This window comes from Phacochoerus africanus, chromosome 9, assembly GCF_016906955.1.
Source record: "Phacochoerus africanus isolate WHEZ1 chromosome 9, ROS_Pafr_v1, whole genome shotgun sequence".
In the NCBI taxonomy this organism is placed as follows: Eukaryota; Metazoa; Chordata; class Mammalia; order Artiodactyla; family Suidae; genus Phacochoerus; species Phacochoerus africanus.
In genome coordinates, this window is record NC_062552.1 from 56,968,656 (window position 1) to 56,995,525 (window position 26,870).

General features: G+C 43.1%; 1 protein-coding gene and 1 long non-coding RNA gene across 7 annotated transcripts in view; one reads left to right on the top strand and one right to left on the bottom strand.

Annotated features, from left to right (window-relative positions):
• The window catches only part of PRC1 (protein regulator of cytokinesis 1), a 29,950-nt gene extending 8,852 nt beyond the window's left edge, over positions 1-21,098 (top strand). The window contains exons 2-15 of one of the 6 annotated variants that reach the window (XM_047796353.1): positions 1,580-1,712; positions 1,931-2,053; positions 4,906-5,139; positions 5,214-5,384; positions 6,462-6,611; positions 7,183-7,330; positions 8,042-8,178; positions 11,424-11,519; positions 13,108-13,254; positions 13,468-13,578; positions 16,645-16,755; positions 17,821-17,997; positions 18,323-18,364; positions 19,946-21,098. In XM_047796353.1, the coding sequence (XP_047652309.1) occupies positions 1,580-1,712; positions 1,931-2,053; positions 4,906-5,139; positions 5,214-5,384; positions 6,462-6,611; positions 7,183-7,330; positions 8,042-8,178; positions 11,424-11,519; positions 13,108-13,254; positions 13,468-13,578; positions 16,645-16,755; positions 17,821-17,997; positions 18,323-18,364; positions 19,946-20,014 (1,849 nt within the window). In that variant the 3' untranslated portion in view covers positions 20,015-21,098. The remainder of the gene's footprint in view (positions 1-1,579; positions 1,713-1,930; positions 2,054-4,905; positions 5,140-5,213; positions 5,385-6,461; positions 6,612-7,182; positions 7,331-8,041; positions 8,179-11,423; positions 11,520-13,107; positions 13,255-13,467; positions 13,579-16,644; positions 16,756-17,820; positions 17,998-18,322; positions 18,365-19,945) is intronic. The other 5 variants (XM_047796358.1, XM_047796355.1, XM_047796356.1 and 2 more) reach the window with 5 other exon arrangements.
• LOC125135872 (uncharacterized) lies at positions 756-25,859 on the bottom strand. Its single transcript, XR_007137068.1, has 2 exons — positions 25,098-25,859; positions 756-997 (listed from the first exon to the last, which is right to left on the bottom strand). It is a non-coding gene; the product is annotated as an uncharacterized LOC125135872 (long non-coding RNA).
• Positions 25,860-26,870: the final 1,011 nt, after the last annotated feature.

Below are 26,870 nucleotides of genomic sequence, written 5' to 3' on the forward strand. Positions count from 1 at the left end.
GGTGTGAGCTGTGGTGTGGGTCGCAGATACAGCTTGGATCTGGCATTGCTGTGGCTGTGGTGTAGGCCAGCAGCTACAGCTCTGATTCAACCCCTAGCCTGGGAACCTCCATGTATTGTGGGTGAGGCCCTAAAAAGACAAAAGACAAAAAAAAAAATTAAAAATAGGAAGTTCCCTGGTGGTCTAGTGGTTAGACTTTGGCACTGTCACTCTGCAGCCAGGTTCAGTCACTGGCCTAGAAACTGAGATCCCACATCAAGCCACTGCACGACACGGCCAAAAAATTAAACATACAACTGCTGTATGATCCAGCAGTTCTGCTCCTTGGGTATTTACTCAAAGAAAACAAAAGCTTTAATTAGAAAAGATGTGTGTACCCCTTTGTTTACTGCAGCTTTGTTTATAATAGCCAAGATAGGGAAGAAACCTAAGTGCCCATCAGTAGATGAATGAATAAAGAAGTTGTGATGTGGTGTGGTGTGAGTGTGCGTGTGATAACAACAAACTCATAGAAAAAGAGATTAGGGGTAGAGGCTTAGGTAACCAGAGGCTGGGGGAAGGGGAATTGGATGAGGGCAGTCAGAAGGTCATAAGATAATCAGTTTTAAGAAAGGATAATATGATAAATAAATATAACTAGCACCACTGTGTTATTTATGAATGTTGTTAGAGTAAATCCTAAGAGTTATCATCATTAGAAAAATAGTTTTTTCTGTTTTTTTTTTTGTCTTTTGTCTTTGTTGTTGTTGTTGTTGTTGCTATTTCTTGGGCCGCTCCTGTGGCATATGGAGGTTCCCAGGCTAGGGGTTGAATCGGAGCTGTAGCCACTGGCCTACGCCAGAGCCACAGCAACGCGGGATCCGAGCCATGTCTGCAACCTACCCCACAGCTCACGGCAATGCCGGATCGTTAACCCACTGAGCAAGGGCAGGGACCGAACCCGCAACCTCATGGTTCCTAGTCGGATTTGTTAACCACTGCGCCACGACGGGAACTCCTGTTTAATTTTTTTTACCTGTATGTGAGATGATGAATGCTTATTAAACGTATTGTGTTAATCATTTCATGATGTATATAAATCAAATAATTATGCAGTATGCCTTAAACTTAATCAGTGCTGTATGTCAATTATAGTTTAGTAAAACAGGAAGGGAAAAAAAGAATGAAAAAATTAACAATAAATGTCCAGCTATTTTTTAGGCATTTTTTACAAGCAAACTCTGGCATTAGGTGGGAGTTTTATATTGCTGACATTTTGGTCTGATTTTTCCTTAATAAAAGCCATTAAAATTCTGTATTATGCTGCCATAGGTAGAACCATTCATCGAAGTCTAGATTCTGAGTATTATTTAGAAGATTGAATTTCCACAATGTAATATGATACTAGATTTTCCTTTGCCAGTGTTGTGTTTGGAGAGGGGAAAATGGGGAAGTGGTTAAAGGCGAGTTAAGCTGAATGCTTAGTTTACATTTGTTTTGCGTTGAACCCACTGAGAAACTAGTTTGTTTAGCTCCTGTAAATACTGCTTTTAGTCTGGAGGTGATGGCTCATGGAGCCGGCTTCTCTCTTGATTTTTAGCGAGGTGCTGGCAGAAGAGTCCATAATATGTCTCCAGAAAGCCCTGAATCACCTTCGAGAAATATGGGAATCAATTGGGATTCCAGAGGACCAGCGGTTGCAAAGAACAGAGGTTGTAAAGAAGCATATCAAGGTGAGTTGAGTAGTACTGGTCTTTTTGCAGTGGGTCAGAGGGAAGGATGTTGGTGTCTCATCCAAGATCACACACAGAAGTGACACAGGCTATTCCTGGTTTTGTTTGTTCTTAAGTCCTTAAAAATTTGAAATTATGAGGGTTTTAGTGTTTTTTGTTGTGTGAGGCTGATGGGGAGAAAAAGCAGAACTTTTATGGGACTGTTTTCTCCCTTATAGGACCTCCTGGATATGATGATTGCTGAAGAGGAAGGCCTGAAAGAAAGGCTCATCAAAAGCATAGCCATCTGTCAAAAAGAGCTGAACACTCTGTGCAGTGAATTACATGTCGAGCCATTTCAGGTACGTGGCAGGGTGTCGCTGGATCCTGCTGGGTCTGAACACAAGGGAAGAACTTTGATTTGGGGCTACACGTGGAAGGTTTCCTTGTAGGACTGATATGGGACATGAGGAATGGGGAAAACACACAGCTATTTACTTGGTTCCAGCAAAGTAATTTTCCCATGTTGCCTTGTTGAAAGGTGAAGCAGCTGATAAGTGTTGCAATGTTTTAATCAAAAAACAAGCTTCTGGAGTTCCCGTTGTGGCTCAGTGGTTAACGAATCTGACTAGGAACCATGAGGTTTCGGGTTCGATCCCTGGCCTTGCTCAGTGGGTTAAGAATCCGGTGTTGCCATGAGCTGTGGTGTAGGTTGCAGACGCGGCTCGGATCCTGCGTTGCTGTGGCTCTGGCGTAGGCTGGCAGCTACAGCTCCAATTCCACCCCTAGCTTGGGAACCTTCATATGCCACTGGAGTGGCCCAAGAAATGACAAAAAGACAAAAAAAAAAAAAAGAACAAGCTTCCTCGGAGTTCCCATCGTGGTGTAGCGGAAATGAATCCAACTAGGAACCATGAGGTTGTGGGTTTGATCCCTGGCCTCACTCAGTGGGTTAAGGATCTGGTGTTGCCGTGAGCTGTGGTGTAGGTGGCAGATGTGGCTCAGATCTGGCTGTGGCTGTGGTTGTGGCCGGCAGTTGTAGCTCCAATTTGACCCCTAGCCTGGGAACCTGCATATGCTGTGGGTATGCCCCTAAAAAGAAAAAGAGAAAAAACATCAAACTTCCTTTTACTATCAATTTGTAGGACATAAAATTTTTTTAAACCTGGAGCTATGCATAATTGATATCATTCCATTCTTTCTTTGAAAAAAAAAACGGGGAGTTCCCGTTGTGGCGCAGTGGTTAATGAATCCGACTAGGAACCATGAGGTTGCGGGTTCGATCCCTGCCCTTGCTCAGTGGGTTAATGATCCGGCATTGCCGTGGGCTGTGGTGTAGGTTGCAGATGCGACTTGAATCCCGTGTTGCTGTGGCTCTGGCGTAGGCTGGCGGCTATAGCTCCGATTCGACCCCTAGCCTGGGAACCTCCCATATGCCAAGGGAGCGGTGCAAGAAATGGCAAAAAAGACAAAAAAAAGAAGAAAAAAAAATGAAAAGAGCTACTTAGGAAACAAAAGTGTCTAGTGATATAAGGGACAGTTAACCCCAAAACCTACCTTTGTGAGTTTTCATATCTGAAAGTTGTGTATCACTGAATCAGCCAGAATGGACACTTAAGAAATGTCTCTGCTGCTAGAGTATCAAGAGAGCATAATCAAACTCAGGACCTGCTCTGCTTTTCTGTCCTGTGGTCCAGCATCAGTCAGGCTTATCATACCAGCAAGCATGACATAAATGACAGAGGGACCCCAAAACATATCCCGATTAGAACCAGTAAAAATAGTATATCCAGATCATAAAAATGAAGATAAATGTGGAGCTTGGGAAGGTAATTAGAACAGATGTGAATGCAGGGACAGTACACAATGGCTAATGTGGTACCAGTAAGGTCTCAAGTCCTTCTCCCTATTGTGGGAAGAACTGCCTGGGTATCTTGATAGAGCTAGCCTAGGAGGGGGAGACTGCATTTACTGGATTGAAGATATTTCATAAGTGGTAGCCAAGAGCAATCGGAGACTGTGTGTCATCAGTACAGTTTTTTTGTTTCTTGTCTTTTTAGGGCAGAACCCACGGCATATGGAGATTCCCAGGCTAGGGGCTGAATTGGAGCTGTAGCCACAACCACAGCAATGCCAGATCCAAGCCGAGTCTGTGACCTACACCACAGCTCACAGCAATGCTGGATCCTTAACCCACTGAGCAAGGCTAGGGATTGAACCTTTGTTCTCGTGGATGCTAGTCAGATTCGTTTGTGCTGAGCCAGGACGGGAACTCCAATTTTTTTTTTTTTTTTTCTTTTTTGACCACACTTGAGGGATATGGAAGTTCCTGGGCCAGGAATCAAACTTGAGCCACAGCTATGGCCGCCACAGAGACAAGCTGGATCGTTAACCCACTGCCTCACCTTCAGCATATGGATGTTCCCAGGCTAGGGGTCTAATTAGAGCTATAGCTGCCACAGCAATGCCAGATCCGAGCTGTGCCTGTGACCTACACCACAGCTCATGGCAACGCTGGATCCTTAACCCACTGAGTGAGTCCAGGGATTGAATCTGCAACATCATATTTCCTAGTCAGATTCATTTCTGCTGCGCCATGATGGGAACTCCCCAGAATAGTTTCTTTCTTTAGTCTCTTTCTCTCTTTTGTGCCTGTGTCTGTAGCATGTGGAAGTTCCCAAGGCCAGGGGTCCAACCTGGGCCACAGCAATAACCAGAGCCATAGTAGCAATGGTGGATTCTTAACTTGCTGAGCCACCAGGGAACTTCTCGGGAGTGGCCCTAGGGAAAGCCAAAAAAAAAGTGCCCTGGTACCTTACCATATTGGAGACCTTTGTCAGGTGACCCTCTTTGTGCCATATTCTGTTAACTATGAGTTAACTTATTTGTAAGTCTAACTAATATCTGTTATCCTAGTCCTCTTTCAATTTTTTTTTTAAATTTTTTTATTTTTAAGGCTGTACCTGTGGTATATGGAAGTTCCCAGGCTAGGGGTCAAATGGAGCTATAGCCACCGGCCTACACCACAGCTCACAGCAATGCCGGATCCTAAATCCACTGAGTGAGGCCAGGGATCAAACTTGCGTGCTCATGGATCCTAGTCAGATTTGTTTCCGCTGATCCACGGTGGGAACTCCCCTAGTTCTCTTTCATTGTCCTCTTCCTTTGAAGAAATCCACCTGAAACCTTCACAGGAGTACATTGTCTCACACAGGAAGAAGGAGAGACAACCATCTTGCAACTAGAAAAGGATTTGCGCACTCAGGTAGAACTGATGCGAAAACAGAAAAAGGAGAGAAAACAAGAACTGAAACTACTTCAAGAACAAGACCAAGAACTGTGTGAAATTCTTTGCATGCCCCACTATGAGATTGACAGCACCTCAGTTCCCAGCTTAGAAGAGCTAAACCAGTTCCGACAGCACGTGGCAACTTTGAGGGAAACAAAGGTATGCTCACATTCATACTTCTGAAAAATCATGTGACTTTCCTCTAGGTATCTTGTAATCATTTTCTTTTATAGGCATCTAGACGTGAGGAGTTTGTTGACATAAAAAGACAGATCATACTGTGTATGGAAGAATTAGATCACACCCCAGACACAAGCTTTGAAAGAGATGTGGTGTGTGAAGATGAAGATGCCTTCTGTTTATCCCTGGAAAATATTGCAACACTACAGAAGTTGCTACGGCAGGTAATGTCTACTCAGATTATGGCCTGGGATCTCCATGGTATCTGGCTATTTGAGAAAACTGACAGTTTTTTTCCTTCGTTAATATAATGAGATAGTATTGCATGAAATACAACCTTAATTTTTTCCCCCTCTTTTTTTTTTTTTTTTTGGAAGGGCGGTACCCTTAGCATATGGAAGTTTCCAGGGGGGCTAGAGGTCCAATCAGAGCTACAGATGCCGGCCTCCGCCACAGCCACAGCAACACAGGATCTGAACCTCATCTGTGAGCTACACCACAGCTCACAGCAACGCCAGATCCTTAACCCACTGAGCGAGGCCAGGAATCAAACCCAAAACCTTATGGTTCCTAGTTGGATTCGTTAACCACTGAGCCATGACGGGAACTCCCCCCCCAAATTTTTTTAATTGAAAATTTGAACCCTAATTCTTGAGGTCTTGAGATCTTACTTTAATAACAGTCTTACAGGAGTTCCCGTCGTGGTGCAGTGGTTAACGAATCTGACTAGGACCATAAGGTTGCGGGTTCGGTCCCTGCCCTTGCTCAGTGGGTTAAGGATCCGGCGTTGCCGTGAGCTGTGGTGTAGGTTGCAGACGCGGCCCGGATCCCGTGTTGCTATGGCTCTGGTGTAGGCCGGTGGCTACAGCTCCAATTAGACCCCTAGCCTGGAAATCTCCATATGCCTCGGGAGTGGCCGAAGAAATAGCAAAAAAACAAACAAAAAAAAACCAGTCTTACAGTTTTTGCTTTCAGAAGTCATGAAGACAGATCTCTTTTTTTTTGAATGTTACACTCAATGAATTTTATTATATTTGTAGTTGTAGAACCATCATCACAACCCAGTTTTACAGCCTTTGCATCCCAAACCCCTAGTCCATCCCTCCCCACTCAAGCCTGTCTCCTTTGGTAACCATAAGTTTCTCAAAGTCAATGAGTCAGTTTCTTGAAAACACATCTCTTTACCGTCTTGTAAAAGTGCTGCTTCTCTATGTGAGTACAGATGTTTCTTTGTGGGAGGTCAGAGTGCCAGTCTTCTGTGCTCCTGTCTTTGCTATAACCACTGGCTTTCCTTGTTGCAGCTGGAAATTCGAAAATCACAAAACGAAGCAGCATGTGAGGCACTCCGTGCTCAGATACGAGAGCTCTGGGATAGGTTGCAAATACCTGCAGAAGAGAGAGAAGCTGTGGCCACAGTTATGACTGGGTCAAAGGCCAAGGTCAAGAAAGCGGTAAGAAACCCAAAAAGCGCTGGGTCAGAATTTTGGTGTCAAGTCTGCTGTCTGTACCAGCTTCTGCCTTGAGTGAGCCTGATTTTAAGATAAGCATCAGAAAAGGGTGGCAGTAGCTGGCTCATCTTTTATCTTTTCTGTTATTTCTTAGCTTATTAGATTTCTGGCTCCTATGATGTCATTGTTGTTTGTCTTTTTAGGGCCACACCTGTGGCATATGGAGTTCCCAGGCTAGGGGTTGAATCCAAGCTATAGCTGCTGGCCTATACCACAGCCACAGCAATGCCATATCTGAACCGTGTTTGTGACCTGCACCACAGCTCACAGCAATGCCGGATCCTTAACCTGCTGAACAAAGCCAGGGATCAAACCCATATCCTCATGGATTCTAGTTAGATTTGTTACCACTGCACCACAATGGGAACTCCTATGATACCATTGTTATAAAGAGTGTTGATTTACCTCTGTGGTTTTGTATTATAATTTTATTAAAAATGGGGACACTTTTTTGCAAACTTACATGAATGTACAATTGTGTATGACAAGCACCTTTAACGGGTCTCTGTTTCAGTTGCAATTAGAGGTGGATCGGTTGGAAGAACTGAAAATGCAGAACATGAAGAAAGTGATCGAGGCAATACGAGTGGAGCTGGCCCAGTACTGGGACCAGTGTTTTTATAGCCAGGAGCAGAGACAAGCCTTTGCTCCTTACTATACTGGTTAGTACAGAAGTGTTGTTCCTCATGTGGCCTGCTCGCTTGCCTTTTACAAGTGCAGATATTCATTCACTCGAAAGTGTTTACTCTATTGAACAGATACGGTTAACTGTCCAAGCCATTCAGCATAAACTGCTATTCCTGTTTAGATAGGCGTTTGGAGATGTTATTGGGAAATAAGGGATCTCTTGGTTTCTGAGGCAGGCCAGGGATTAACCCCGCATCCTCATGGATACTAGTTGGGTTTGTTACCACTGAGCCACGATGGGAACTCCGAGAATCTTAGTTGTTTTAATCTACACTCTAGTCCCTTAGTCTCTAGTGTGATCAGGCTGTTGGTGACAAACCCGGGGTTTATTATCCACAAAATACACTTATTTGTGTATCATTTTTACTATTAGGAAGAAAAATCTACTTCCATTTTAGGGGATGAGCGATTAGTAAACTGGGATACTAAACACTAGGGGAATTTTTTTTTTTTTGCCCTTTTTGACTGCCCCTGCAGCATATAGAAGTTCCCGGACCAGAGATCAAATCTGAACTGGAGCTGTGACCTGTGCCACAAACAGCAACTCCAGGTCCTTAACCCACTGCACCAGGCCAGGGATTGAACTCATGCTTCCACAGAGACAAGCCGGATCATTATCCCATTGCACCACAGCGGGAACTCCCTAGGGGAATTATTTTTTTAACCTGTGGGCCTATATCTTGTAGAGGACTACACAGAAGATGTGCTTCAGCTCCATGATGCCGAGATTGTGAAGTTAAGAAACTACTACGAGGTTCACAAAGAACTCTTTGAAGGTGTCCGGAAGTGGGAAGAAAGCTGGAGGCTTTTCCTAGAGTTTGAGGTACTGCCCTAGTTTTTGTCTGTTTTTCTTAGAGTACAGTGAAGTCAGAGACCTGTTTCCTTTGCCCTTTACCGGGCTTCTAATACCGTGTCTTTCTCATTAAGTCTGTGAATTACTGTTAACCCATTTGTGTTTGTCAAGCTTATATGCTGAAACATATAAAAGAAAATCCCCAAATTCATGCCTTCAGTAAGTTGAAGTTTCTCACATAAGGGAAGTCTAGAGGTCGGCAGCACAGGGCAGGTATGTCCAGTCCATGGTCCACAGGTTTCCTCAGCTTAAACTCCTCTACCCCAGTGGATGGGTCTTAGCCTCAGGTCCAGGGTGGTTCTAGAACTCCCTCCACAGTGATTCAGGCAGTATGGTGGAGGAGGAAACACAGACAGCATTGCCCCATCCCACCCCCTCAAAGGGCTTTTCCCAGGCTCTCTTCATAGCACCTGTTTAAATGCCACACCAACTGCTGGGAAAATTGCTCCCACAGATAAATTCAGATTATGTTACTGAGGAAGGAGAGAAGAAAGGATGTTGGGGAAGGCAACTCACATTCTGTATTATTCCAACTCTGATGTGGTTTTTGAAAATACTTGGGTTTGGGGGCACATGTTTGTACTCCAAGTTCCTTTTTTTCTGATGGACTTAATTCAAATAAATTCCCTTACAGCATTTTAGAGCTCAGAGCCGGGACTAGGATGAGGCATGTGAGTCACTTTGGACACGAAATTCAAAGAGACTCATTCTCAGGTTCACACTGGCCCTGTTAGAGCTTGAACAGGCCTTTAGAGAATCCTAAGTTTAACTCCTTCAAGTTTATATATGAGAAACTAGGACTCAGAAGTGGAGAGAACTGTGTGAGAGCTCACAGCTGTTTAAGAACAGGTTTTCTTGTCCTCAGTTACTGCCTGCTTCTGGTTGAAAACAAGGAGGAGTGGGAAAAATAAAGAGCTCAACCATTAAAAAAAAAAAAAAAAGAAATTTTTGCTTTTTGGAACATGGATGGACCCAAAGGGTATTATGCTAAGTCAGACAGAGGAAGACAACTACTGTATAATATCACTTACATGTGGAATTGAGAAAATAAACTAGTGAATATAACAAAAAGAAAGACTCTGAGAACAAACTAGTGGTAACCAGTGAGGAGAGGGGAGGGGTAGTAAAGGGGTTGGGATGAAGGAGTACAAACTATTATGTGTAAGATAAATAAGCTGGAGGTCCCATTGTGGCACAGCGGAAATGAATCTGACTAGGAGCCATGAGGTTTTGGGTTCGAACCCTGGCCTTGCTCGGTGGGTTAAGGATCTGGCATTGTCGTGAGCTGTCATGTAGCTCACAGATGCAGCTCGGATCTGGTGTGGCTATGATGTGGTGTAGGCTGGCATCTGTAGCTTTGTATCAACCCCTAGCCTGGGAATCTCCATATGCCACAGGTGCGGCCCTAAAAAAAGCAAAACAAATAAAAAGAAAATAAATAAGCTGCAAGGTTATATTGTATAGCACAGAGAATATAGGCAGGTTTTTTTTTTTTTTTTTTGTCTTTTTGCCATTTCTTGGGCCGCTCCCGTGGCATATGGAGGTTCCCAGGCTAGGGGTCTAATCGGAGTTGTAGCTGCTGGCCTACACCAGAGCCACAGCAACGTGGGATCTGAGCCGTGTCTGCGACCTACACCACAGCTCACGGCAACGCCGGATCCTTAACCCACTGAGCAAGGGCAGGGATTGAACCTGCAACCTCATGGTTCCTAGTCGGATTTGTTAACCACTGCGCCACAATGGGAACTCCAATAGGCAGTATTTTATAATAACTACAAAAGGAATATAACTTTGAAAAATTGTGAATCACTGTTGTACACCTGAAACATATAATATTGTAAATCAACTATACCTCAGTTTAAATATCTATATACACAAAGAGCCAAATAAGCAACTCTTATTTACATGCCAGTATTTAACTAAAAATAAGAAAATAATTACCATTCCCTTTCATTATTGCTTATAGGCAGTTACTAATCAAACAGTCTGGAAGGGAAACAGAATTCATTTATCAGTTTGGCCCCCAAATTGTCAAGATTATTTCTAAGCCTTTGATTACCTACCTCATTTTTGAGTGTATTCGTCTAATACATATTTACAAATTATATACTTATATTACTGTTCTGATATGCTACTGCACACAGTGTAGATTAACAAAAACCAGCAAAATTCAAAAGAATAAGAAGTCTAACATCTTCTATTTTTTTGTCCATTTTGTGAGGGTTGATTTCATAAAAACCAGATTGGTCTATAAACCATGTAACTGAGCACATTTAAGCTGCATTGGGTCAATATGCAGGAAGAGTGTGGGCAAGTGGGAATGCCACCACTGAGCCCTCCTGGGTGTAGACCTACCCCCTTGTCCCTCCATATATCCCATTTCCTACTGGGGACCTCTGAACCAAGGAAGGGAGCCAGTGACATTGTACAGTAAGTATTAAATCCTGTTTTACTTTTTATTCTTTCTTTTTATAGCTGCACCTGCAGCTTATGGAAGTTCCCAGGCTAGGGGTTGAAACAGAGCTGCAGCTGAAGGTCTTCACCACAGCCACAGCAACATAGGATCCAAGTCACAGCTTGCACCAATGTTGAGTCTAAACCCATTGATTGAGGCCAGGGATCAAACCCCTGAGACAATGCTGGGTTCTTAACCCACTGAGCCACAGTGGGCACTCCCTGTCTTACTTTCTAGATTAAAAAAGAAACAGTTTTCAAGCATCCCAGTATTTGATCTTTCATAGATTTGGGAGGGTTCACATGTCACTCCCTTGCCTTAGAAAGCCACCATTTCTCACTTTACTAAGAGTGGAAAGGAATGCAGAACTCTCAGGTCTCTTTAAAAATATGTATCCATTTCTGAGAGTGAGGATTTTTTTTTTTTTTAATTTGTTTTTGGTCTTTTTAGGGTCACACCTAAGGCATATGGAGGTTCACAGGCCGGGGGCGGGGGGGGGTGAATCGGAGCTATAGCTACTGGCCTATGCCACAGCTACAACAATGCGGGATCCAAGGTGCATCTGTGACCTATACCACAGCTCAGAGCCACGCCAGCTCCCTAACCCACTGAGCAAGGCCAGGGATTGAACCTGTTTCCTCGTGGATGCTAGTCAGATTTGTTTCTGCTGAGCCATTTGGGGAACTCCAATAGTGAGGATTCTTAGCAGAAGTGACTAGTCTGTCTGGGATTTACTCTAATTAAAATGTATTTTTCACAGAGAAAAGTTTCAGATCCAAGTCGATTTAGAAATCGTGGAGGAAATCTTCTAAAAGAAGAAAAGCAGCGGGCCAAGCTCCAAAAAACACTCCCAAAGGTAATATTGTTGCTTAAATAGTTTTTGGTGCTTGGATACAGAATATCTCACTTTTTGTCTATCCTTTGCATTGAATCATTTTACTCCCTGTCTCCTCTTCCAAAGCTTAGGCTGGGATAATAACTATATATTGGTCCCTCCTAGTATAAGTAACCCGTTCTCAAGTTTCATTAGCTTTTCGGGGTTACCATATCAAAGTAATAGAGACTAGGTGGCTTTAACAACAGAAATGTATTTTCTCACCATTCTGGAGGCTAGAGGTCTGATGAGATCAAGGTGTCAGCAGGGTCAGTTTCATCTGAGGCCTCTCTCTTGGCTGTAGCTAGTTGTCTTCTCCCTGTATCTTCACGTGATTTCCTTCTGTATGTGTCTCTGTCCAAATTTTCTTTTCTCATAACAGCCACTAGTCATGTTGGATTAGGACTCACCCTGAGGACCTCATTTTCACTTAATTACCTCCGTGTCCAAACAAAGCCACATTCTGAGATGTTGGGGATTAGGACTCCAAATATGAGTTAATATGAATTTGGCAAGGGATATAATTCAGCCTATAACACAAAGTAACCTTTTGAGAAAATGTTTGGACTTCATTACTATGTTTTATTTAAATTTTTTTTTTTTTTTTTTGGGGCCATCCCACAGCATATGGAGTTCTCAGACCAGGGATCCGATCAGAGCCACAGTTGTGACCTACACCACAGCTGTGGCAACTCTGGATCCTTAACCCACTGTGCCAGGCTGGGGATCAAACCTGCATCCCAGTGTGGCAGGGACGCTGCTGATGCTGCTGCGCTACAGCAGGAGCTCCACCGTTCTCTATTTTAATGATAATAATAGTTAGCATTTATTGAATGAATAGTTACTATTTCGAAGTACTTTCTTTCTTTTTTTTTTTTTTGTCTTTTCTAGGGCTGTACCCGTGGCATATGGAGGTTCCCAGGCTAGGGGTCTAATCAGAGCTGTAGCTGTCGGCCTACACCACAGCCACAGCAACGTGGGATCTGAGCTTCATCTGCAACCTACACCACAGCTCAAGGCAACGCCAGATCCTTAACCCATTGAGTGAGGCTAGGAATCGAACCTGCAACCTCATGGTTCCTAGTCAGATTCGTTAACCACTGAGCCACGATGGGAACTCCAGTACTTTCCATTTATTAATTTATTTAATCATCACAACATCTTTATGAGATTGAGATTGTTATTTCCAATTTTACAGATGAGGAAACTGAGGCACTGAGAACTTAAGTAACTTGCCCACCTTTTCATAGCCAGTAAGAGGTAGATTCCAGATTTGGAGCCCAGAGAGTGCTATTCTTAGTGTACACTGCCTACTTAACATTGCCGGTCTCCCCCAGTGCCACCTCCAACTTCAGGCTCCAGAACTTCGTGGTCAGGCTCTGGGTTCTTACCTTTTCTGATCTTCAGGTGTATTACGAATGAACCATCCTAAGACTTTGATTTCTGGCCACTCCAACCTATTCCCATGTGGGTGCAGCTCCTGAAGCCAGGCTAATGATACTCTGGAGAGGGAGAATCATTTCACACCAAAGATTTGAAGTAATTAGTATGTCCTTGTTTCTGGTCTCAGCTGGAAGAAGAGTTGAAAACACAAATTGAAATGTGGGAACAGGAGCATGCAAAGGCATTTGTGGTGAATGGACAAAACTTCATGGAGTATGTAACAGAACAGTGGGAGCTGCATCGATTGGAGAAAGAGAAAGCCAAGCAGGAGAGAGTAAGTGAACCCTATTTGGGAAGAGGGAAGATAGTCATGTGTGAGCAGTCAAGTTGCCTCCAGGGCCTTGGGTTGGCTGCAGAAGTGGTAGCTCATGGCAGCTCTTTTTAGCTGTGGGTATAGAGATTTGCATGAGATTTCTGGCCCTGCCTCTCCTATCCCAGACTGTTTTCCTGCTGGGATTTATCACTGTTGCTTCTGACTTTCACACAGCAACTGAAGAACAAGAAGCAAACAGAGACAGAGATGCTGTACGGCAGCACTCCCCGGACACCCAGCAAGCGGCGAGGACTGGCACCCAGCACTCCGGGCAAAGTGCGCAAGGTAAACACGAGGCTTTGTGAACTGCAGTGTACAAGGCGTTTCTTTGTGAGGCTGGGGCTCTTGGCCATCTCTTTCCTTCTATCGTGCAGAGATGGGAAAGGCTTTTTCTAGCCTTCCAGGTGGAGTCCACATGCGTGTGTGAGTGGAAGACAAGTTTAATCCTGAGTGGCAACTTGACTCTTGACAGTCAAGGAGTAGAACTAGTTTTGATGTGTGGCAGATGTGTGAAAAAAGACTTTCATGCTTAGCAAATGGAATACCTAATACTCCTTAGTCTCTAAAGCAGGAAAGCAGGGAGTTCTTCCTTCCTCCTTTCCTTTTTTTCTAAACCTTTTCTTTGATAAATGAAGTGTAGCATTATTTTCCTTTTCCTTCCTTAACTCATACTTTATAAACATATAGAATATTTTTTTAAAAATCACCTGTAATGTAACTCCAAGAGAACCAGTGAGAATATTTGGTGTTTTTCCTGCTTTTGTAAAAAGCTTTTCAAAATAGTGTATTTTTAAAAAATACGGATCACATATAATTTTGATTTCTCCTTTTTCCCTACTTGATATTGGTTGTGACTTTTTTTTTCCATAGCATCAAACTTTCTTCAAACTTTCTTCATTATTAACTATATATTCTGTTCTTTTTTTATTACTCAATGAATTTATCACATCTGTAGTTCTATAATGATCCATCACAATCCAATTTCACAGGATTTCCATCTCGCAACCCAAGCACATTCCCCTACCCCCCAATATATTCTATTCTTTTGACATACTCTCATTTATTAAACTAGATCCCTATAGTTTGATATTAAGTAGTTTATTTTTTATTAGGAAAGTAATAATATGATTTTTTTTTTTTTTTTTAGGGCCACACTCGAGGCATATGGAAGTTTCCAGGCTAGGGGCTCAAATGAGGAAATTTTAAAAACATAAAATTCAATTCTAAAAAGGTTTGTTTACATTAAAAGTTTGAGAATCTCTTTATTAGACTCTGAGAATACAAAGATTAAGTGAGATGGCTTGATCTTAAGAGTGCTGCATTTAAACTTTTCTAAGTCCTGACTGCACTAATCATTCAGTCTGTGACACCAAAGTGATTATAAGAATTTATGCTTCTAGGAGTTCCCATTGTGGCTCAGAAATAATGAACCTGACTAGTATCCATGAAGATGTGGGTTTGATCCCTGGCCTGACTCAATAGGTTAAGGATCCAGCATTGCCGTGAGCTGTGGTGTAGATTGCAGATGCGGCTCGGATTCCCAGTTGCTGTGGCTGTGGTGTAGGCCAGCAGCTGTAGCTCTAATTTGACCCCTATCCTGGGAACTTCCATATGCCACACATGGGGCCCTCAAAAGACCAAAAAAAGAAAAAAATTTATGTTTCCAGTGTGGCAGTGCCTAGGTGTTGTGGTGGCTCCAATCTGCCAACATGTGATTTTCAGACTAAAATTTTTCCCCATTGAATAGGTATGAAGTAAAGCTCATTATGATTTTAGTTTTCATTTCCATTTTTACTAGTGAAGTGGAACCTTTTGCCATATTCATTAGCCTTCTGGATTTCTTTTTCTGAGAAGGCTTTCAATAGTTTTTCTGTTGGAACATTTCTCTCTTTCTTAGAAATTTTATAGGAATTCTTTGTATGTTCTGGATGCTACTCCCTTGTCAGTTGTGTTTCCCGGCATCTGTGTATATCTTCTGTAGCTTGACTTTGCTGTTTATGGTGTGTTGTTGACAAACAAAAAAAAAAGGCTCTTAATTTTAAAATAGTAAAAATGTTTTCAATCTATTATCTTAATGGTTATACTTCTTGTACCTTGCAAATAATCTATCCATGACCTGAGGCCACACAGGTATTTTCCTATGTTATATTTCCTAGTTGATGTCTTGTATTTGGATAGTTTTGCTATCCCAGTTAAGGTTTTTAATCCACCTAGCGTTTTTCTAATTAAAAAAAAAAACTTACAGCTTTACTGAATAAAATTGACACATAATTTTTTTTTTTTTTTGTCTTTTTGCTATTTCTTGGGCCGCTCCCGCGGCATATGGAGGTTCCCAGGCTAGGGGTCGAATTGGAGCTGTAGCCACCGGCCTACGCCAGAGCCACAGCAACGCGGGATGACACATAATATTTTAAATGTACACATTAATAAGCTGTGACATAAACATACACCAGAAACCATCACCATCACACTCGAGGTTTTCCTTTTGCCATGTCGTATCCTTGCTTTCTTTAACCACTCCCACCCTTTCCTCACCCAGCTCCTGGCAACTGCAGCTTTGCTCTGTTGCTGTTGATTAGTTTGCATTTTCTAATAATTTATATTAATAGGATCATACAGCATGTATACTTTTGAGTCTGGCTTTTTTCATCCATGTTGTTGTATGCATCAGTAGGTTATTCCTTTTTATTGTTGAACAGCATTCCATTAGATGTATATACCACAACTTGCTTGTCTAGTTGCCTGTATTTTCTTTTGGTCTTCTTAGGGCCACACCTGCAGCAAAAGGAAGTTCCCAGGCTAGGAGATGAATTGGAGCTACAGCTGCTGGCCTTCAGCACAGCCACAGCAACATGGGATCTGAGCCGCATCTGTGACCTACATCACAGCTCACGGTAACACCAGATCCTTAGTCCACTGAGTGAGGCCAGGGATCAAATCTGCATCCTCATGGATCCTAGTCTGGTTTGTTACCTGCTGAGCCATAATGGGAACTCCCTAGTTGCCTGTATTGATGGACATTTGGCTTATTTCTAGTTTTCTGGCGACTGCACATAAATATTTATGTGAAAGTCTGTGTGGATATATGCTTTCATTTCTTTTGGGTAAATACCCAAGAGTGATATGGCTGGGTCATATGTTAGGGGTCTGTTTAACTTTTAGAAACAAGGTCGTTGTCCCATTTTACAATTCCATCTGTTGGATGGACCTCTGAACACTTGTCACAGGTGTCCTTAGAGCTCTTCACCACAAAGACCATCAGACGGCTTCCTGTCCTCCCTTCTCTCTAGTGTAGGGATGGCTTGCTAAGCATTGTTGTCTCATATCAGTAATCTCTGTTCTCCTCCTTAGCTGAACACTACCACTGTGTCCAATGCTACAGCCAACAGTAGCATTCGGCCTCTTTTTGGTGGGACGGTCTACCGCTCCCCTGTGTCCCGACTTCCACCTTCTGGCAGCAAGGTTAGTATGTTCTCTGTACAATCATATCCCCAACACTGTCCCAACCTATGTACCCTGGGGCCTGCTGGGAGGCAGGAATGTTGAATAATATCCTCTGGACTGAGAAGGAACTTGGAGACCAAAAAATGAAGTAGGCAACTTTGTAAAGTGCACTTATGAAGCTTATTGTGGGTTATTCATATACAGGCATGATCAGGCAGACAATGATCCAGAGGCATTGGTAGCTGCCCTCAGTGACAAAAGGGCTATAGGGGGATTTAAAGGGGCCAAAGCTAAAACCAGAATCTGACCACTAGGGAGAAGCATGACTACTGATAGGAACTGGGTGGTTTTCCTCCCCCCAGGGTCTCAAGATCATTAATCATCTGCGTCAGCAAAAGGCATTCTTCCAGTTTTCATATCAGATGAAAGCTCGGGTCAAAGTTAATAGGGAGTTCATCTGGCTTGGGCACATTCCTCATGAGTAGGCTGAGGCTCAGTCATGCAGGAGGGGGAGGGCTGAGGCTGCAAGCCTAGGATGGGGCTGTCAGTATGGTCCAGCCACACAGCTGAACAAGCCACACCTACTTGTTACAGTTTCTAAGCTCCCTGGATTCCATTATCATTGAGATGCTAAGAGTGGACAGATGTAAAGTGTCAAAAGCTAAATGAGAAAAAGAAGAGAATGGTCATTCTGAGCCCCAACTAATATCATGGGACGCCCTGGGATGTGACTGGGAAACTAGAGTCACCGAAGGCTCAGTTCAAAGCCTGGTCTTCAGTTGCTGCTGAGCAAAGTCCCTGCATGTGGCTTCCAGCCTGTTGACACTGGATCACTAAACACAAATAGGTACTCTCTCCCAAGGAGACTGGTGGGGAGTGTTTGGTAAAATGTGTTCAGGCTCAAGTATTTTACAGACTATGCTCAAGATAAGGGTTTTGCAAATCATTAAGGGTTTGTGTTTTTAAACCAGAAATATAGGATTATAGACACGAATAATATAAAGGTGGTACCAGCCTTTGATAATTTGTGTGTGTGTGGTCATTGTAAGGATGATACATTGATATTTTTTTTTCCCTCTATAGCCTGTCATCACTTCCACCTGTTCGGGGAGAAAAACACCCCGTAGTGTCAAGCATGGAGCCAATGAGGAGAACCTGGAGCTCAATGGCAGCATCCTCAGTGGTGGGTACCCTGACTCGGCCCCCCCACGGCGCAACTTCAGCATTAATTCTGTTGCCAGCACCTATTCTGAGTTTGCGGTAATTCACCTTTTCTAATATCTACCAGTCCCTGGGGAGCACACAGTTGGGGCAGAGTGGGTATCTTCCCAAGGACGCCCAAGCTATTAGTTAGGACAGTACTTTGGAGGCTGAGAATCCCTTTCCTGCCTTGACCATGATATGAGGTGTGGTAATTTAAGGGAGGTATATAGGAAGGAAGATGGTAGCAGCAACCAGACATTTAACCTGGGTCCTTCTGCTTAAGAAATACCATTCCCTGGCTGTAGGAGGTAACCCTGCTAATCACTGCCCTGGTGCTCTCTTGGTGGAGTTCTTGGTAATTGTCTTAATTCTTTGTTCTTAGAAGGATCCGTCCCTTTCTGACAGCTCCACTGTTGGGCTTCAGGTCTGTATGGCAACCCCTGCATGTCCCATGTCCCCTTTTCAAACTGATCTGTCATCTGCTGGCTTCATTACCATCTGGGCACAGGGCTACACTAACCAATCTCAGCTGTACAAGCTCATAAAAACTTTTTTTTTTTTTTTTTTTAACAAAGGAAGCAGAAATTCCTAACATAGATTTCAAAAGTAATAACTATCTGGTTTAAATTCCCAACAGACTGCCTAACCTGCTGATTAACTTGTTCAGACTTGAATTGGATTCTCAGCCCATCTAAAGTCAGGCAAAGTTGTTTTCTTTTAATTTAATCATGGTATTTCACGTCAGAAAACCTTCACCCTCCCCAGTTGTGACATTAAAGGCCTCCAATGTGTTGGAGATGATAGAGGCCCCATCACATGGGGAGGGGAGTCCCAGCTGTGTGCTGCCTATGAGGTTCTTGGCCTGCGTGCTGATTATGTCCTGGAGTATATGTCTTACTAACCCCTCAGAGCTGAATTGCCAACTTTCTGTCTGCTCTGAGCTAGCCAATGCTCATTTCTTTGCCTTTGCCTGTTTCTGCCGCATTGAGCTGCTAAAGCATATGTGAAGCACTGGAAGAAAGTAATTTTTCCCATAATGCTCTTCGGCTCCTAGTAACTTACTCATTTACCAGCACTTAACTGCAATGCCCTTTACTTAACATTGGATGTTCTCTTTTCCCTCAGTATTTTCCTATTGAGAGGTGAGGCTGCCCCTCACCCTTGGGAGCAGGGAATACTGAATTAAAGCCTAGGGCATCAACCTTCCTGCTGCGAGGATGGAGAATGTGACAGCTGCCCAAGGCTATAGCTCATTTTGAGCACTGAAGCTAGCTTTATATTCTGCTGCTTTTGTCAAGTTACTTGACTGGTGGTTCTACCCATAGAATTGAGTACTTGTCACTCCAGCTAGCTGACTGATGGACAAGGAGCCCAGCTGTCTCTTTTCTGTTTGCTGAGCCAAGCCCCACTTAATCCTCTTGGCATTTACATGTATCTCTTTATCTCTGTCTAGGCTGAGGGAGATTCTTCTGGTTTTGGGTGTTATGGCTGGTAGAATCCACCAGGCAGCACTGAAGCACAGTAGACTAACCTCTACTATTGTCTGTCTTTCTCGCTGGTCATTCATGCTTTATCTTCTGCTTCTATACCATGTGCTCCAGCATGAGATCAAATCACCAGCAGGTTACAAGGCCCTCAGCCCCAGGGATTGGTAGATATATTTTCTGGCCCATTGTTTTGTAAAGGGCTCAAAAGACCAAAGCTTGTTGCCTACCTAGCTTGACAACTTAGATTACTTTGTCAAGTGGAAGGGATTTCTCTCCTGTGAGGTTTTAACAGAATGGACTGGCTGAGGAAAGGGATCAAGGGCACATGTGCACTTGCTTAATCTGTAACTAAGATGCTCAGAGTCCCTTACCTTTGGTTCCTAACACAGCCTGTGCTGGGCTAGGGACCACCATCTTGAAGAACCAGCCCGCAGAGGGCCTTGTATCTCATGCTTACAAGGGCGGGGTGTCCATGAGAGGGGGTAGTGCTGCCACTGATGTTATTTATTTTTCAACAGCGAGAACTTTCAAAGGCTTCCAAATCTGATGCTACTCGAATCCTCAATTCGACCAACATCCAGTCCTGAGAAGCCCTGATCAGTCAGCCACCTGAGGCTTCCTGTGCCCCTGTGCCTAATTATACAGGGGCGGCTTTAATGTTTCGTCAGTTTATGCATGCTTGAAAACCTGGACAGGTTCCATTACCATGGGCCTAACTTATACAAGTGAATGAGTTTCAGATGAAAATCCATCATAGGATTAGTGGGTCCTTAGACACTTGGTTTTATTTTGACTCAAGAAATACATTAAAACTTAGTTCATAGCAATAAGTGTAAATTTTAGCACATGGAACCTAATTTCTTTCCCTGCCCTGTAACTGTACTTGCAGAAGCACAGTCAAGGGCTTGTTGTTGGCTTCACCATTGCGCAGCAAAATGATTGTGCTCATCCTTGAGGTATGGGACATGAAGCAGTTTTTGGTTTGTACACTTATGATTAGCAATTAATATCTTTTTTGTTTAGGGATGTTGAAATAATGCAGTAGCTTCCAAAGCTTTGCTCTCACCTAAAGCTTGTCCCCACCACTCAGGGGACAGCCTTCCTCCTGATGAAGATGTCTGGGTGTCAGAAGTTGCGATGGCCTGACTCACTGCCCAAGAGGTGACAGGGAGGCTGGGAGCACCTTTGTTAAACTGTGTACAGTTCTGTTTTGTAGGGCAGGGCCCTTTGTAGGGTGTGTGTATAAACACACATGCTTGTCTGAACTCTATGTCAGTTTTTCTCCGAGTCCAGTTCCTCCACCCTCTTCGCTTGCCAACTAAGTGGGAGGCTGTTTGGATGGGTTGGGCCGTTTCCATCGTGGAGACATGGAACTTTGCACATGTCAGTACTGGGGAGTTGTTCCTGCTGTAGTGTCCACGATGAGGCTCCTTACTTACCTACCCTATTGATCACTACTGTGCTCCCCAAAGCACTATTATTTATTCTTCCTCTGTCTGCCTGCGCCAGTACTACTGTCAGCACATTAAATGGTTCTCAGACGCTTACCAGTGTGGACCTGGTCTGTGTCAGCCATACTGTTTTTTAGTCATATGTATACATGTTCTGATTTTAAAATATAAATATATTCTCAAAATAAATTAAAATTTGTATAATGGCATTTCAAAAATATATATTATGGTGTGTGTTTTCATTGTTCCTCAAGTCAATTTTTGGTTGGTTTTGTCTGTGGAAAACAGAAAAGACTAAAAGAAAATATGGGAAATTTTTAGTTGTGGGAATTCCCATTCTGCTGAGCAGTAATGTACCCAACTAGTGTCCATGAGTATGCGGGTTCAATCCCTGCCCTCGCTTAGTGGGTTAAGGATCCGGCGTTGCCATGAGCTGTGGTGTAGGTCACAGATGGAGTTCGGATCTGGCATCCCTGTGGCTGTAGTGTAGGCTGACAGCTGCAGCTCTGATTTGATCCCTAGCTTGGGAACTTCCATATGCTGCAGGTGCGGCCCTAAAAAGCAAAAAAGAAGAAAAAATTTTAGTTGGAAGTGTAATTTTCACATTTTGCCTGTTTTTAAATTAACATTTCTTGTTCTCAGATAAAAAGTTTTTTGAGCAGAATAAAAAGCCTTACTTGTAATGGATAAAGGGGCTGAGCTACTATTAGGAAACTTCTGGTTTTGTTGCTATGTGCAAGTCTTTGTATGCAGATATATTTTCTTTTGGGTAAATGCTAGGAGTGGAATGGCTGGATCATACATATGGCAGGTGTATGTTTAACTTTTTAAAAACCTCTCAAACTTTTCCAAAGTGGTTGCACTATTATGTATGAAGGTTCCATTTTCTTCATATCTTCTCCAGTGCTTGGTGTGGTGAGGCTTTATAATCTGAACTGTTTTAGTAACTGTTAAATGGTTTCTCATTTTGGTTGTAACCTGCACTTCCCTAATGACTGATGATGTTGGACCTTGTTTCCTGTGCTTCATTGTCATCATTCTTATCTTTGGTGAAGTACCTGTTTACTAGTTTTGCCCATCTAAAAAACTGGGTTAGTTATTTATTTATTTTTTGCTTTTGTCTTTTTAGGGCTGCACCTATGGCACATGATGTTCCCAGGCTAGGGGTCAAATCGGAGCTGTAGCTGCTTGCCTATGCCAGGGCCACAGCAACGCCAGATCTGAGCTGCGTCTGCAACCTACACCACAGCCCACGGCAATGCTGGATCCTTAACCCACTGAGTGAGGCTGGGGATCAAACCCGCAACCTCATGGTTCCTAGTCAGATTTGTTTCTGCTGCGCCATGACGGGAACTCTGGGTTGTTGTCTTTTAATGTTGAGTTTCAAGAGCTCTCTCATCAGATGTATGTTTTGGAAAGATCTTGTCTCCGTCTGTGGCTGCTTTCATGCATTTAAAAAAAAATTTTTTTTTTGTAATTGATTTACAATGTTCTGTCAATTGCTGCTGTATAGCAGAGTGACCCGTTATATATACATTTTTTTTCACATTATCCTCCGTCATGTTCCATCACAAGGGATCAAATAGAGTTCCCTGTGCTATGCAGCAGAATCTCATTGTTTATCCATTCCAAATGCAGTAGTTTGCACCTACTAACCCCAAACTCCCAGTCCGTCCTCCTCCCTCCCCCTCCCTCTTGGCAACCACAAGTCTGTTCTCCATGTCCATGAAGTTTGTTTCTTTTCTGTAAGTAGGTTCATTTGTGCCGTATATTAGATTCCAGATATAAGTGATACCATATGGTGTTTGTCTTTCTCCTTCTGACTTACTTCACTTAGTATCAGTCTATATATAGTTCCATCCATGTTGCTGCAAATGCCATTATTTTGTTCTTTTTTATGGCTGAGTAGTATTCCATTTTGTGTGTGTGTGTGTGTGTGTGTGTGTATACCGCATCTTCTTAATCCATTTATCTGTCAATGGACATTTACATTTCCATGTCTTGGCTATTGTGAATTGTGCTACATAGGGGTGCATATACCTTTTTCAATTATAGTTTTGTTTCGATACATGCCTAGAAGTGGGATTTTTGGGTCACGTGGTAGTTCTTTTTTGCTTTTAGGGCTGTACCCATGGCATACAGAGGTTCCGAGGCTGGGGGTCCAATTGGAGCTACAGCAACATCAGATCTGAGCCTCACCTGCAACCTACACCACAGCTCACAGCAACACTGGATCCTTAACCCACTGAGCAAGGCCAGGGATTGAACCCACAATCTCATGGTTCCTACTCAGATTCGTTTCCATTGCGCCACAACGGAAACTCCAGTCATATGGTAGTTCTATATTTAGTTTTCTGAGGTGCCTCCATACTGTTTTCCATAGTGGTTGCACCAATTTATATTCCCACCAACAGTGCAGGAGGGTTCCCTTTACTCTCTCTCCAGTGTTTGTCATTTGTAGCCTTTTTTTTTTTTTTTTTTTTGCCTTTTAGGGCCACACTCACAGCATATGGAGGTTCCCAGGCTAGGGGTTGAATCAGAGCTACAGCTCCTACCCTATACCACAGCCATAGCACGTAGGATCTGAGCTGAGTCTGCGACCTACACCACATCTTATGACAATGCTGAATCCCTGACCCACTGAACAAGGCCAGGGATCGAACTGGCATCCTTATGGATACTAGTTGGATTCCTTTCCACTGCACCATGACAGGAACTCCTTTTATTTTTAGTTTTATTAATGATAGCCATTCTGACTAGTGTGAGGTGGTACCTCAGTGTAGTTTTGATTTGCATTTCTCTAATAATCAGTGATGTTGAGTTTTTCATGTGCTTGTTTGCCATCCCTATGTCTTCTTTGGAGAAATGTCTGTTTAGGTCTTCTTCCCAGTTTTCAATTGGGTTGTTTCTTTTTTTGCTTTAAAGTTGTATGAGTTATTTGTATATTTTTAGAGATTAAGCCTTTGTCAGTTGCTTCATTTGCAACTATTTTCTCCCATTTTGTAGGCTGTCTTTTGTTTGTTTGTTTGTTTCTAGCTGTGGCCTTCTCTTTTCTGCCTAGAGTTTCCTTTCGTATTTGTTGTAAAGCTGGTTTGGTTTAGTGTTACTGAATTCTCTTAGCTTTTGCTTGTCTGTAAAGCTTTTGATTTCTCCTTCAAATCTAAATGAGAGCCTTGCTGGGTAAAGTAATCTTGGTTGGAGAGTTTTTTCCTTTCATCATGTTAAGTATATCATTCCACTCCCTTCTGGGCTGCAGAATTTCTGCTGAAAAATCTGCTGATAACCTGATCGGGGTTCCCTTGTATGTTATTTGTTTCTTTTCCCTAACTGCTTTCAGTGTTTTCTCTTTGTCTTTAATTTTGGTCAGTTTGATTAATATGCGTCTCAGGGTGTTCCTCCTTGGGTTTATTTTATATGGTAGTCATTGCACTTCCTGGATTTAAGTGAGTGGTTCCTTTCCAATGTTAGGGATGTTTTCGGCTATTATCTCTTCAAATATTTTTCTGTCTCTCTCTCTTCTCCTTCTGGCACCCCTATAATATAGATGTTGGTGTGTTTAACATTGTCCCAGAGTTCTCTGAGACTCTCTTCATTTGTTTTCAATCTTTTTTCTCTTTTCTGTTCTGCATTAGTGGTTTCTACTGGTCTGTCCTCCACCTCACTTATTTGTTCTTCTGCCTCCTGTGTTCTACTGTTGGCTGCTTCTAATGAATTTTTTATTTCAGTTATTGTATTTTGCATCTCTTCTTAAGTTTTTTATCTTGTATCTCTTTGCTCAGTGTTTCCTGTAAATTACCCATCTTTGCCTCCAGCTTATTTCCAATGATTTGCATCATCTTCAGCATCAACAGTCTAAAGTCTTTTTCCTGGAGGCTGAGAATCTCCTGATCACTTAGCTGTTTTTCTGGGTTTTTTCCTTTCTCCCTTATCTGAGTTACAGTTCTCTGTCTTTTCATTTTTATAGGTTTTTGTCATGGTGACCTTTTTTGCAGAGTTGTAGCCTCTTACCTCTGGTGTCTGCCCCCCCTTGTAGCTGAAGTTGGTACGGGGGCTGCTGTAGGTTTCCTGATGGGAGGGACTGGTGCCTGCCCACTGGTAGGTGGGGCCGATTCCCATCCCTCTGGTGGGTGGGCCTTAGTCTCTAGGTGAGATTGGAGGGCTGTGTGCCTGGGGGGTCTTTAGGCAGTGTGTTTGCTGATGGGTGGGGCTGTGATCCCACCTAGATTGTTGTTTGGCCTGGGGCTTCTTGTCACTGATGGGTGGGGCCAGATATTCCCAAAATGGCCACCTTCAGAGAAATGCATGCTGATGAATATTCCCAGAAGCTTTGCCTCCAATGCCCTCCCCCAACAACAAGCCACAGTCACCCCCGTTTTCTCAGAAGATCCACCAAGAATTGCAGTCAGGTCCAGCCCAGATATCTAGGGAACCTCTGCTTTGCCCTGGGACCCAGTGCACTTGAAAGTCTATGTGCACCTTTCAAGAATGGGGTCTCCATTTCCCCCAGCCCTCTCCATTTCCCCCAGAGTTCCTGCAGACAAGCCCCACTGGCCTTCAATGCCAGATGCTCAGGGGGCTCTTTCTCCCAGTGCCAGATCCCCAGGCGTGGGGACTTGATGTGGGGCTCAGAACTCTCACTCCTATAGGTGAGTCTCTGTGATACAGTTACTTTCCAGTCTGTGGGGCTTCCCACCTGGGAGGTATGGGGTTGCTTATGTCATGTAATAGTCCTACTACTTCTTGATGTGGCCACCTTTTTGTCTTCTGGAGTAGGATATCTTTTTGAAAGTTTCTAGTCCATTTGGTTGAAGGTTGCTCAGCGTTTGGTTATAATTTTGTTGTTTTTAGGAGAGAGATTGAGCTCCAGTTCTTCTATTCTATTCTGCCATCTTAATCCCATCTCCGGTTGTCTTTTTTTTTTTTTTTTTTAATGGTTTCCTTTTCTGCGCAAAAGCTTGTCAGTTTGATTAGGTCCCATTCATTTATTTTTGTTTTTATTTCTATTGCTTTGGGAGACCTGAGAAAGGCTGATGGTCAGAGAATGCTTTGCCCATGTTCTCTTATAGGAGTTTTATGGCATCTTGTCCTATGTTTAAGTCTTTGAGCCATTTTGAGTTCATTTTTGTGCATGGTGTGAGAGTGTGTTCTATTTTCATTGATTTGCATGCAGCTGTCCAGGTTTCCCAGCACTACTTGCTGAAGAGACTGTCTTTCCCATTTTACGTTCTTGGCTCCTTTGTCGAAGACTAATTGATGGTAGGTGTCTGGATTTATTTCTGGGTTCTCTGTTATGTCCTATTGGTCTGTATGTCTGTTTTGGTACTGGTACCACACTGTCTTGATTACTGTGGCTTGGTAATATTGCCTGAAGTCTGGGAGAGTTATGCCTCCTGCTTGGTTTTTGTTCCTCAGGATTGCTGTGGCAATTCTAGGCCTTTTATGGTTCTGAGTAAATTTTTAGATCATTTGTTCTAGTTCTGTGAAAAATGTCATGTGTGATTTGATAGAGATCACGTTGAATCTGTAGATTGCTTTGTGTGGTATGGCCATTTGAACAATATGAATTCTTCTAATCCAGGAACATGGAATATTTTTCCATTTCTTTGAATCTTCTTCATTTTCTTTGATTAATGTTTTATAGTTCTCAGCATATAAATCTTTCAGCTCCTTAGCCAGGTTTATTCCTAGGTATTTATTTTTTGGGGTTGCTTTTTAAAAGGTACTGTATTGGAGTTCCCGTCGTAGCTCAGTGGTTAACGAATCTGACTAGGAACCGTGGGGTTGAGGGTTCGATCCCTGGCCTTGCTCAGCGGGTTAAGGATCTAGTGTTGCCGTGAGCTGTGGTGTAGGTTGCAGACACGGCTTGGATCCCATGTTGCTGTGGCTCTGGCGTAGTGATTTGTTAACCACTGAGCCATGACGGGAACTCCATAGTCTGCTTTCATTTTAACAGTGTCTTCGATGAGCAGAGATTTAATTTAATGAAATCTAG